The sequence below is a fragment of the Euleptes europaea genome, chromosome 4 (assembly GCF_029931775.1).
Source record: "Euleptes europaea isolate rEulEur1 chromosome 4, rEulEur1.hap1, whole genome shotgun sequence".
Lineage (NCBI taxonomy): Eukaryota > Metazoa > Chordata > Lepidosauria > Squamata > Sphaerodactylidae > Euleptes > Euleptes europaea.
In genome coordinates this window covers 15,202,335-15,215,817 of record NC_079315.1, presented here as the reverse complement: position 1 = coordinate 15,215,817, position 13,483 = coordinate 15,202,335, and the positions used below count along the sequence as shown (strand labels likewise).

The following is a 13,483-nucleotide window of genomic DNA, read 5'->3' as shown; positions in this document are numbered from 1 at the left end:
ACAATAGCCAGATCCTTTGATCTCCAGTGCCATATTCCAAACATGAGTAGCACTCTTTCAATATGAACCTGTGATCCACCAGATGTTCCCCTCGGATTTCCTCCTTATTAGAGTCCTCTATGACCACTACACATGTTCTGGAAAGTTCAGCTAGTCCATTTGTTTGGCCACTACTAGGGTTCCCAGCTCCAGGCTGGGAAATACCTGGAGCTTTTTTTGGGGGGGGGGGAAGCCTGAGGAGGGTGGGTTTTGGACAGGGAAGGGACTTCAATGCCATAGCGTCCAATTGCCAAAGCGGCCCTTTTCTCCAGGGGAACTGATCTCTATCAGCTGGAGATCAGTTGTAATAGCAGGAGATCTCCAGCTAGTACCTGGAGGTTGGCAACCCTAGCCACTACTCATGTTCACTTCTCTAAAGCAGCAGTTGAAGCTCTATGTAGCAGTTTGCTGGAAAGACAGCCCCTACCTTCGCCCAATTCTGCTGGTGTTATAAGATGGACCTTTGATGGGCACTAGTAGTTGGGTAGCAGATTATGACTCTAGACTAGAGCAGTGGTTCTCAACCTGGGGCCATATGGCCCCCCAGGGCCCCCCAGGATATTCCAAGGGGGCCACAGGTAAAAATTGCGTAAATGGGGGGCCACGGCACGAGACTAGGGAGCCACAGAGGGAAGTAAGAAGGGAAGAAAACAGAAACACATGAAAACCTAACACCTGACTTTCTTCATTGCACTTCTATGCATCGTTTGCAAGTGTGGATTTTTGTATCGCTGTAATCTTGTGCAACGGTGTGGTTAGAGGCTTTGTTCTCCTTTGTCTGTGAACATTGTTGTTTATTAGTGTGTTGTATTCCATTTTTGTGGGGTATTTTTAGTAAATTTCAGTTTCCCAATAAGAGCTGCATGTGTGCATTTTGTGTGGCAGTTGATGCTTCTTTGTTCCTTGGCTATTTACAAACAAAACATTTAAATAGCTACCTTTCTACAGGTAGGACGGGGGCGGGGCGCAGGAAGGAAACAAGGGGACCACGGCCGGAAACAGGTTGAGAACCACTGCACTAGAGGATATGGGGTGGGGGGTGGCAGCAACTTTTCCCCATTCTGTGACGTTTTTAATCTTAATGCCTTGCTGTTGGCTTTGTAAGCCACCTCATGTCACCATTTATAGAGAGAAAAGTGGGCTACGTTTTAGCAAGTATAGGAAACATAAAAACCTCCAAAGAGCCATGCTGCATCAGATGAGTGGGTCCATCTAGTCCCGGACTCAGTTTCACACAGAAGCCAACCAGTTATAGAATCATAGAGTTGGAAAGGACCACCAGGGCCATCAAGTCCAACCCCCTGCACAATGCAGGAAATTCACAACTACCTTCCCCCTCCACACCCCTAGTGACCAGAAGATGGCCAAGATGCCCTCCCTCTCATCATCTGCCTAAGGTCACAGAATCAGCATTGCTGACAGATGGCCATCTAACCTCTTCTTAAAAACCTCCAGGGAAGGAGAGCTTACCACCTCCCAAGGTGCCCTGGTCGGCCAGAAAACAGGGCCTAGAGGCCAAGGCCTTCCCCTGATGTTGTCTCCTGGCAATGGTCTTCAAAGGTTGACTAACTCTGAATACAGAGGGGCCCTTTGGTCACCATGGCTAGTAACCATGGGATGGTTCCTACCCTTATCCCATCACTCCACTGAGCAAAATTTGAAGCCTTCCTCCAGCCTCAAGAGTCTCCCTACAACCTTAAGAGGCTCTTCTATTGAAGGAAGATTGGCCTAAGTCAGAGCAAGGCTCCTTGGAGGGTTGAATCCATGGACCTATCCTCCACGAATCTGTCTTATCCCCTTTTAAAGCAATCCATGCTCATGGCCACCAACGTGCCCGCCGGCACCGAATTCCACGATCTCATCCTCGATCCGTGTTAATACTTCTGTCTGAGTCCATGAGCTCAACGAAATAATTCCCTGACATGGTTTTTGTCTCAGTATGATATTAGAAGCTTCTGGACCGGAGGCAGAGCAAAGTTCCAGAGGATTGCCCAGAGGGAAATGACAAGGGAGAAGAGAATTTGCATGCAAGAACGCAGCATTCGTTTAAATCATTCTTCCTGGGGATTCTCGCTCGTCTTTCCCAAGAACAATATCCTTTAACCATGGTTATTCTTTGATCTCCCAAATAAATAATCACAGGCCTGGCGTTATGACCTCTCCCTTGCCTCTGGAGGTGAACTGCCTCGGCGGGCTGAGAGCTTCAAGTGGCTTTATTTAGAGAAATGAAGTGGCGATAGTGTCTGAGACACACATCTGGTTTTCTCCTGATGTGTTTTTTGGCTTTTACCGGAGGGAGTATATTCCGGGGGGGGGGGGGGGAGGAGGGACTGATTCACTGCTTAAACAATCTGAAACACCCATTTTATCTTTCTCAGACAGAACTGAGGCATGACTCAAATGTTATATTTGCAGTACAGTAGTCACTGAAGAATGGAAAGCGGGCACCTTTCCATATGTAATGGCTGACAGCCTGTACTGGATTCCTAGAGGGAGCCAGGCCTCACGCTATAGCCAGAGACCCCCCAGCATTCCCCCCACCCCCGGCTGCTTCTCAAGTCAGCAGAGAAAGAAGACGACGACGAAGAAGAAGAGTTGGTTTTTATATGCCGACTTTCTCTACCACTTAATGGAGACTCAAACCGGCTTACAAGCACCGTCCCTTCCCCTCCCCACAACAGACACCCTGTGAGGTAGGTGGGGCTGAGAGAGCGTGACTTGCTCAAGGTCACCCAACTGGCTTCATGTGTAGGAGTGGGGAAACAAACCCAGTTCACCAGATTAGCCTCCGCCGCTCAAGTGGAGGAGTGGGGAATCAAACCTGGTTCTCCAGGTTAGAGTCCACCGCTCCTTGCTGGTGTTGGTTGCTGGTGTTGCACCAAGGTCACTTCCAGAGCAAAACTGGAAGTGACACCATTGCATCAAAGCAGTGCTCTAGGATTCACCCAAAACTCTGTGGTTTAACCACAGAGTTTTGGGTGAGTCCTGATGTCACTTCCAGTTTGACGCTGGAAGTGACATCGCTCACTGGTGAGATGCCGGCGAGCCTGCCCCTGTGCCCCAATATCTCCCAGAGGATTCCCAGCTACAGGTGGCAAACTAAGGGCCAAAGCACATGTAATGCTCAGGACCAACGGCCAGATGCAAAGTATTACTGCTGCTGAAATCAGTCTGATTCTTCTTTAGGGATGCCAACTGCAGGTTGGGAAATTCCTGGAGATGTAGGGGTGGCACATGGGAAGGGTTGGGTTTGCAGAGCGGAGAGACCCAACCGGGTATAACCCCCAGACTCCATCTTCCAAAGCAGACATTTTCTCCAGGGGAACTGATCTCTGTCACCTGGAGATCAGTTGTAATTCCAGGAGGACCTGGAGGTTGGCAATCCTGTTCTTCTGTATGACAGTTGCAGGGAATGACAAAAAGAAATGATTTAAGTCAGCCTTCCCTGATTATAACTGGGGGCAGTCTTTTAATTTTAAAAGTTCACACTTCCTTCAACATGCTTAAAAAAAGAACCCATAATAAGGTTAAGGTAATAGGCAAATTTAATGAGAAGGCAGATGATTAATCAAAGAACATAAGACCAAGGCCCTTCAGACCCAGGCCCATCAAATTCAACAGTCTGTTCACACAGTGGCCAACCAGGTGCCTCTAGGAAGCCCACAAACAAGACGACTGCAGCAGCATTGTCCCGCCTGTGTTCCAAGGCACCTAATAGAATAGGCATGCTCCTCTGATACTGGACAGAATAGGTATGCATTATGACCAGGTATGCATTATGACCAGCATTATGACCAGGGCCAGCCATGGATAGCCCTCTCCTCCTTGAACATGTCCACTCCCCTCTTAAAGCCTTCCAAGTTGGCACCCATCACCACATCCTGGGGCAGGGAGTTCCACAATTTATCTATGCATTGTGTGAAGAAATACTTCCTTTTATCTGTTTTGAATCTCTCACCCTCCAGCTTCAGCAGATGACCCCGCGTTCTGGTGTTATGAGAAAGGGAGAAAAGCCTCTCCCTGTCCACTCTCCCCATACCATGCGTAATTTTATAGACCAGAGTGTAAACACTTTACAGGGCAGCCCACATTTCTGTTGAGTATACACAGAAAATGTTTTTTCCCAGCATCAATCATCCATGCAGCTTGCTTAAGGACAGTTTCACAAACTGGATCTTCAAAAAATAAATAAATCCCGCTTCAGGTCACGGAACTGAAAACACTGCTCCTGTGAACCAGATGCCCAGATGACTCACTCCAGCGAACCGTTTTTACATGCCTGCAGCCTCTGGAATCATTCCAAAAGGTCAGCCTCAGAAAGCTTAATGTTACATCCAAACCTCACCTGAGAGTCAGTTTGCCAAGACTCTGCTCAGAGTTGGATTAGCATTCTGGCTTAGAGTATGTAGGCCGATTATAAGATCAGGTAAAAGGGAAAGCTACCGAAGAACTTCGATGCAATCATATGCACGCTCCCATGCTCAGAATGTAGAAAAACGTGTGATTTTTTTTAATGCTCTCTCTCTCACTCATGCACACTTTTAGGGGAGGGGCCGTGGCTCAGTGGCAGAGCATCTGCTTGGCATGCAGAAGGTCCCAGGTTCAGTCCCCGACATCTCCAGTTAAAGGGACTAGGCAAGTAGGTGATGTGAGAGACCTCTGCCTGAGACCCTGGAGAGCCGTTGCCGGTCTGAGTAGGCAATACTGACTGGGGAGGGGCTGTGGCTCAGTGGTAGAGCCTCTGCTTGGCATGCAGAAGGTCCCAGGTTCAATTCTTGCATCTCCAGTTAAAGGGACTAGGCAAGTTGGTGATGTGAAAGACTTCTGCCTGAGACCTTGGAGAGCCGCTGCCAGTCTGAGTAGACAATACTGACCTTGATGGACCAAGGGTCTGATTCAGCATAAGGCAGCTTCATGTGTTTACAAAGAGAGCCAGTGTGGTATAGTGGTTAAGAGCGGTGGTTTGGAGAGGTGGTCTGTGATCTGGAGAAACGGGTTTGATTCCCCACTCCTCCACATGAACAGCGGATGCTAATCTGGTGAACTGGATTTGTTTCCCCACTCCCACACATGAAGCCAGCCAGGTGACCTTGGGCTAGTCACAGCTCTCTCAGGCCCACCTACCTCACAGGGTATCTGTTGTGGGGAGGGGAAGGTGATTGTAAGCTGGTTTGATTCTTCCTTAAGTGGTAGAGGAAGTCGGCATATAAAAACCAACTCTTCTTTAACTGAAGGCGGAGGGAACCCTCAGCCAAACGGGGAGGGGGAAAACCTGACCACGGCAGCAGGAGCAGGCTGCCTATGTACAGCCGTCTGTACAAATGCCAGAAAGTGGGCTGGATGGCAGAAAGTAAGTGCATCAGTGCCACAGTGCCAGCCAGGGCAGGCTCAAACTGGAATCCCTAAATCCAGAGGGAGGAATCTTGTTGAAAACATTCCTCGGGGTGACCAAGCGACTCATTTCCTTTGTGAACAGATTCCTGACTCTGATTCAGCAACTTGGCTTCAATTCGGCTGTTAGGATTTCCTGCACAGCTGTACCCCTGCCATTTCTCCTGCTTCCACTTCCTCTGACAAGGCAAAATGTGAAAACCAGAGTATTTATGAATGCAGACACAGAGGGACGCATTGGCTGTATTCCAGCGTCAAAACAAACAAACCTTGGTTTGTTCATAAGAACAAACCAGGAAATCCTTGGGCTTGCATGCCATTCATTCATCCCTCCTCCCTTTTAGGGGCCAGGGAATTGAAGATTATTTGGTTTGGACCTAACTCATAGGGGAGGGGTTGTGGCTCAGCGGTAGAGCATCTGCTTGGCATGCAGAAGGTCCCAGGTTCAATCCCCAGCATCTCCAGTTAAAGGGACTAGGCAAGTGTGTGATGTGAAAGACCTTCTCTACCTGAGACCCTGGAGAGCCGCTGACGGTCTGAGTAGACAATACTGACTTTGTTGGACCAGGGGTCTGATTCAGTATAAGGCAGCTTAATGTGTAATGTGTTCAAACTATGACGTCTAGACTTGGCAAAACGACAAACTGAGGTTTATTCCCTTGCTTACAAACCAAGATTTGAAAAAACCTTCTATGTAGCCAATCTGCAAAGCTTTTAATGAGGTCTTAGATGCAGGCATTTTCTTAGGGGAAAAGGGATAATGGGATTTTATTATATTGTGTATGGTTTTAATTTGGAATCACAAGCCACCTTGAGTAGTTAGGGAAAGGTGGGTATACATATTTTACTGAATAAATAAAATGAGCAAAGGTTAAGCATACCCCTTCTCTGATGTGCTAATTTACAATCTACAAAGAACTTTTTTTCTATGGGGAAATTAAAAAAAGACTCACCTCATCTATAATAGAGGTGGCAAGTCTGGAATTCTACAACCTTGTTCTACATCATACGCAGACCGACTCCAAGAATCTCTCATAGGGAAATTAATATGGCTACATATATGCTAATTTAAACTAATCTGAAAGTGGTAAAACTGTCGCTTCTAAATTATCACTTACGATATACTGGAAGTAGCCACAAGTGCTGCAAATTAACACTTCTGTAATAAAAAAAGTGTCCTATGGCCAATGTAATGAAATCTCTGTATTTGATTAGATTTCGAGAAGGAATGGTTATAATTATAAGATGTATCAAGACAAAAGAAAAATGCTCAAGGTTTCCAAGAAAACTGAATATTAATAGAATAACAGCTGATGTCTTAATATAATACACTGGTCAATTTAACAGTTACAGGAGTAATCCTAAGCACGTCAGAAGTTAAATCCCTTGCTAGTCAATGGCTCCACCATCAACCAAAAGGGTGACTGCAGCCAAGAAATTAGAAGGAGACTGAGACTGGGAAGGGCTGCCATGAAGGAGCTAGAAAATATTTTGAAGTGTAAGGATGCGTCACTGGCCACCAAGACTAGATTAACTCATGCCATTGTATTCCCTATTACTATGTATGGGTGTGAAAGCTGGACAGTGAAGAAAGCTGATAGGAAGAAAATAGATTCCTTTGAATTGTGGGTTTGGAGGAGAGGGTTACGGATTCCATGGACTACCAAAAAAACAAATCAGTGGTTTATAGATCAAATCAAGCCTGAACTGACCCTAGAAGCTAAAATGACTAAACTGAGGCTGTCGTATTTTGGTCACGTCATGAGATGACAAGAGTCACTGGAAAAGACAGTCATGCTAGGAAAAGTTAAGGGCAGCAGGAAAAGAGGAAGACCCAACAAGAGATGGATTGACTCAATAAAGGAAGCCACAGCCTTCAATTTGCAAGATCTGAGCAAGGCTGTCAAAGATAGGACATTTTGGAAGACTTTCATTCATAGGGTCGCCATGAGTCGGAAGCGACTTGATGGCACTTAACACACACACAGTCAATGGGGCTGACTCCCAGGAAAGTGTCCTTAGGACTGCAGCCTTTGTTTTTTTTTTATGATCATGGCAGTTCCTTGTAAATTCCTTAAAAGATGATAGACTAGATCCAAGCTCCAACTAGGTTTTCCACTGGTGGAAAAGGGAGGCAGGAATCCCCTTTGACCGCCAAAAGACAATACCAGGAATCCTAGGATATTCATGGAATCCTAGGATATTTGTTCTTGTGATGCAGTGGCTATAATAAAGCGGAACTGGGTGAGGTTGAATGAATAAATTGGCAGGGCTTAACCTAATATATTTTTTTAATTATATAAATACCCTGGCTCTCACAAGGAACTATAGTTTTGCAAGGATGTTAAAAATGCTTAGCAACTCCTTACAGAATTGCAATGGCCATTGTACTTTGGTAGGTACATAACAATTAAGCTGGTTTAAGAGCTCAGAGTGGCGCAGAGTGGTAAGCTGCAGTACTGCAGTCCAAGCTCTGCTCACGACCTGAGTTCAATCCCGATGGAAGTTGGTTTCAGGTAGCCGGCTCAAGGTTGACTCAGCCATCTTTCCGAGGTCGGTAAAATGAGTACCCAGCTTGCTGGGGGTAAAGGGAAGATGACTGGGGAAGGCACTGGCAAACCACCCCGCAAACAAAGTCTGCCTAGGAAACGTCAGGATGTGACGTCACCCCATGGGTGAGGAATGACCCGGTGCTTGCACAGGGGACCTTTACATTACCTTAAGTGTACCCTCTTCAGATGACAAAGGTGCACTGAAATCAATGGGTGTCGAGACTGAAAGCACAGCATCTATGCAGCTACAAAATACACACATGTAGGATGCATTCTTGTGACTGGGAATGCTGCTTTCCCCAACATTCATGGCTACTAGTAAATAATGGATACTAGTCATGATGCATACCTATTCAGGATCGGAAGAACATGCCTAATATATTAGGTGCTGTGGAACGCAGGCAGGATGGTGCTACTGCAGTCGTCTTGTTTGTGGGCTTCCTAGAGGCAGCTGGTTGGCAGCTGTGTGAACAGACTGCTGGACTTGATGGGCCTTGGTCTGATCCAACATGGCTTTTCTTATGTTCTTATGGGATACTAAAACCCTCGCCTTCCATGCTGGTGCCTTTTCAGCATAAAAGAATATTTCATGAGACAGACAAATCAAAAACTCATAAATATCTATGGATTCCTCTGTAGGAAACAGCACTGTTTTCCCTGGGATGGGGAGACTGCCTCATCTCTGCCAGGCAGGCCTCAATTAGTAATCTGGAAACCTACGGTTCTCTACACCCAGCATGCGCTCAAACCTCTAATTTCTGTACCTGAATTGCTTCTTTGGCGGTGGAGGCGGCGGAGCAAAGTCATCAATGCCGTTCTTGTCTTTCGGGAACTCAAAGGCAAACGAAGCCGATTTGCACATTCCGCCGGTCTTATTCTCTTGTCCAGAGCAGTTCCTCCACTCTTGGTGACTGGAAGGACCGTCTAGCCCATTCTCCGCTTCCGTCTCCTCGGTGTTTTTTGAGAGTCCCTGCTCTTCTTCCTCTTCCTCTTCTATTCTGCACTGCCTGCTCCAGGACAGATTGTAGTATTTGTGCCTTCTCTCAGAACTGGAGGAGGACAGACCTCTATTTGCATCCTCCAAGGAGATACTGTTCACATGAAGGGAGCACGAAGGCCCAACCACGGTGGCGTCCGCCCCATTTTTCGCGACGTCAACCTCCTCATGACCGCCGTTGTCACTGGTTCTGGCCCCAGGAGAAGTGACCGGTTGTGCAACAGACCCTACATTTCTAGGTGGGCTCCCTTTAGATAACTTTGGGGGGATAGCAGGACCCTTGCCCACCATATTCTTGCTAGCCATTTGCGCCTGAAGACCAGGGCCGTTTCCCCTCAAGACCACCTCACTGCTTTCTTGAGGCCCTTCGACATGCTCGAAGAACGATGACGTTTTCCCTGTTTCTGGATGAGAGGTGGGGCTGACACACGGCCACTGAAAGCCAACGGCGGAGTCCGGGCTGCTAAGAAAGATTGTCCGGTTGTCATTTTCTGTGTGGGCCGCCATAATGGTAATTGTCGCCGCTATCTGAGTGGCAGAATCGTGGAAATCCCTTTCAGAGTGATGCACCCTTTCCCTCCAGTGGCCTTCTGTTTGATCTTCAGAGGGGCTACACGCTAAAACATTGCTTATCAGATGTGCATTGGAGTTCCCCAGCGGCACCTTTTTCCTCTTGGTGCTCTCGGCGTAGATGGGCTCATTCTGGACGAGGCCCACCCGGCAAGCGGGCGGCTGTCCTGCAGTGGCATTTACATTTTCGGTATCCTCGTCTTCGATTTGATCAGACGCCCCATCCAGAGGGCAACAATAAGTTCCCTGGCACAAGCCAACAGGGCTGTTGTTACCCGTCGGAAACGCTAACATTTCCGTTTCGGAGTGTAAGCGGCTGTATATGGCATCGTGCGGGTGTTTGTCCCGTGGAAAGTCTGAACTGTAATCCAAAGCGCCGCTTTCCTCTTCACCGACATTTACTGCCCTGGACTTCGTTTCTGTATTGACTGCACCACCTTGCTTCAAAACGTGATTTTTACTTTCAGGCCAAGCCGGTTTGGCATCGGTACTTCCTAGGGTCCGGTGAACGAGCGATTCTCTGCAACAGTCTACAATGGAGCAGTACTCTCCGCCTTCATTTTCCAAGTCTGGAGAGTTGGATACACCGGCTTTCTCTAAAGAGAACGCCTCCCCTCTTTGACACACGGAAGGGTATCCCACAGAGTCCATCGCTGAATTAACGTGTCTGTCACTAAAAATGGATGGCTTGTGATAGAGGCCCAAATATGGCAACTTCTCCTTGCCGGGCACTTTGGTTCCCTCCTCTTGTACATCCGACTCACCCAGAAAGGTCCTATTTCTTTCCGCCTTGTTTGCAGGAGCAGAGGTGCCAACTAAGGAAGGACCACAAGGGCCATGTGAAACACAATCGCTTGAAGGCTTCTGACTGAACGGCTTCCTTAGGATGTGATTGCTGAAACTGTCTGTGTATGCTTTTTGCTCTTCTCCGGATTTCACAAAAACATGCTTTCCGGGTGCCGTTCTCCTGTTGACCTGTGTTAACCAAAGATAAATATATTCAGGCCGCAGATTGCAGTTTTAAATTTTTTTACATTTTAAATGCTTTAGCTACGTAAAAAGAAAAAGCAGAAGGTATCTCAGAGAAATCTTAAGACTTCCCAGAGGTATCTTCCTTAAGAAACGACAACAAGCCAAACAAAAATGTGGTCAATTCAGAGTTGAGCGCTTTAAACAGACTGCTGAGGTAGAATCATAGAATTGGAAGGGACCACCAGGGCCATCAAGTCCGACCCCCTGCACAATGCAGGAAATTCACAACTACCTCCCCCCACCACACCCCTAGTGACCAGAAGATGGCCAAGATGCCCTCCCTCTCATCATAGTAGGCGCAAATCTTTCCCACTGAAATCAGTAGGACTTTGTGCCTAACAGGGCAGTTCTAAGCAGAGGTACATTGTTCAAAGTCCGTTGAAGTCAATGGGCTTAGAAGAGGATAACTCTGGTTAGGACTGCGCTCTGATTCACATACGGTCATGCATTTCACATTTACTGAAAAGAATTACATTGGCATGGATCCAGAGATGCGCAAGCAGAAACAAATGGAGTTAGCGCAGCTCCGGTTGCGCAAGATTGTGTACAACACCTAGTGCTTCCCTCCCTACATATTATATTGGCTAGAAATCAGCTGCACAACATGCTGACATAGCAGAAATGCAATACGTTTGACTGAGGACAAGCGGCTACCATAGTCTTTTTCTTGCCTTTCCATGAGCGCAAGAGCTCCAGCGCAAGCGGAAGTTTTGTGCTGGATCTAACCCTTTGACTTTACAATTATATAGTGTAATGCAGTGGTTCCCAAAGTGGGCAGTACTACCCCCTGGGGGGCGGTGGGATTACCTAGGGGGGCACTAAGAGGCAAGGGGGCAGCAGGGGGATGCTATAGGTAGGCCCCTTCAACTGTGTCGTTCACCAATTTACAATAGATCAAGCTATGGCACCATGCTGGCAAATTTGGTGGAAACTATCAGCATTTTTCCCCAGAAGAGCTGGTACCACTGGATCAAGTTCATCCGTTTTGTTGAATAAATTTCAACTAAAAAGTTTTAATTTGATTTTGAATAGATGTGCAATTAATTGCTACTGTTTTGAAATTTTATGGTTATTATCTTCTTTAGTGCGTCATGCAAGCCTCTATTTTGAATAATACTTTTTATAGGATAGAGTAGGGGGCACTGGGGTTGCGTTTGTGGAACCAAGGGGGTGTGTGGCCCAAAAAGTTTGGGAACCACTGGCGTAATACAAGGATTACTTCCTCTGTATACCCAGTCTTTCCCGTTTATGACAACTCTCCTTCCTGAGCTTTTTGCAGTAAGTGTAAAAGGCATGATCCAGCCAAAGGGATGTACATTTATATTACAGCCTCCCTCTCTTCCATCGGAATCTATGAGAACTACAACAAGTTTCACTTGGCTGGAGGGTGCCTACTATTATCCTGACTCTTGTTACATAAGGCAGGCATTACCTCACCTCCAGGTTGTCAACAATCAGGTATTTTACCTGCCCACTTGGTAATTCTTGCCTCAGGTTCAGCATGTACTTATTTGAATAAACCAGGCATTCTGACTCAGAAGGTTTTAAAATACAGTGGGTGTTTTAACCCAGAAGGCTTTTAAAAAGTTGGCTTCCATGAACCACACACTTTGAACTACTACGGTTTGCCCCTACCTGGGTCAAACCCACAAGGGTCTCACTCAAACCCACAAGGTCTTTTTCAAATCACAAGTTGTCAACCCTATTCTGTCCTTTTTCTTGGTCTCTTGAAGCAATACTGTAAACATGCCACAATCGAGAACAAATAATTTGGTACAGGATCCACTGGCGAAACTTGAAACCTAAGAAGGACCAAGAACCATTCTTCATGATATGCAAAATGAGGTACTTGACCAAAGAACCACTTTAGACTGCAGAAGTGGATCGATATCTCGTATGTTTGAAAGGACCCAACACCTAGCAAGCTAATGCATCAGAGAAAAAAGTTCACTGCAGCCCTCACCCTGAGGACCTGGTTTACCACATGCATGGTAAACTCCAACCACGACCTGGGGGTTGGCACCCCAACCTCATCCTCTGTACTATGGGACAATATCCAGAGAGCCTTGAGATGCCCGAAGAAGAAGAAGAGTTGGTTTTTATATGCCAACTTTCTCTACCACTTAAGGGAGACTCAAACCGGCTTACAATCACCTTCCCTTCCCCTCCCCACAACAGACACCCTGTGAGGTAGGTGGGGCTGAGAGAGCTGTGACTAGCCCAAGGTCACCCAGCTGGCTTCGTGTGGAGGAGTGGGGAAACAAATCCAGTTCACCAGATTAGCCTCCGCCGCTCATGGGGAGGGCTGGGGAATCAAACCCGGTTCTCCAGATCAGACTCCACCTCTCCAAACCACCGCTCTTAACCACTACACCACGCTGACTCTCAATGCAAAGCCCCAGGAGGATGGGGTATATCGCATTGGGGAAGCCGAAGAACTCAAAGACGGGGAGGGGCTGCGGCACTGGATGAGAGGTAGCCACCAATCAAGGGGGGCAGACACCAAGAACAGCCTGGGGCCCCCAACCGTCAGCCTGGGGGAATAGTTACCCGTGCTACTGGGCAGCCCATTCCCAGCCCCCTGTCTCTCTTTAAGGTCTCAGTCCTTTCTGAGCTAGGTGGACCCACCTCACCATCGTTGGGGCTTGGAGAGCCTCCATGAGGGGCTTGAGTCCGCCTCGTGGGGCGAGCGCTGGTTGGAATCTCAAGCTGCCGCCGTGGCGAGGGACCCTGGGCACCCTGGACTTGGCTCGGAGGGGCACGGGGTGTCACCGAGGGGGAAATGCATGAAGAGGGGGGTCTCGGGCGGCCTGTCCCACTCTCTGCGATCCCCAGCGCTGGCTGCAGCAGCCTCCCCACCACCACTGGCGCCTTGACCTGTCCAGAGGGGTCGCCCTTGCCA

At 47.6% G+C, this 13,483-nt stretch overlaps 1 protein-coding gene across 1 annotated transcript in view; it reads right to left on the bottom strand.

Annotated features, from left to right (window-relative positions):
• The window catches only part of PRAG1 (PEAK1 related, kinase-activating pseudokinase 1), a 46,215-nt gene that overhangs the window by 25,068 nt on the left and 7,664 nt on the right, over nucleotides 1-13,483 (bottom strand). The window contains exon 2 of the mRNA XM_056848436.1: nucleotides 8,747-10,524. Coding sequence (XP_056704414.1) covers nucleotides 8,747-10,524 — 1,778 coding nt within the window. The remainder of the gene's footprint in view (nucleotides 1-8,746; nucleotides 10,525-13,483) is intronic.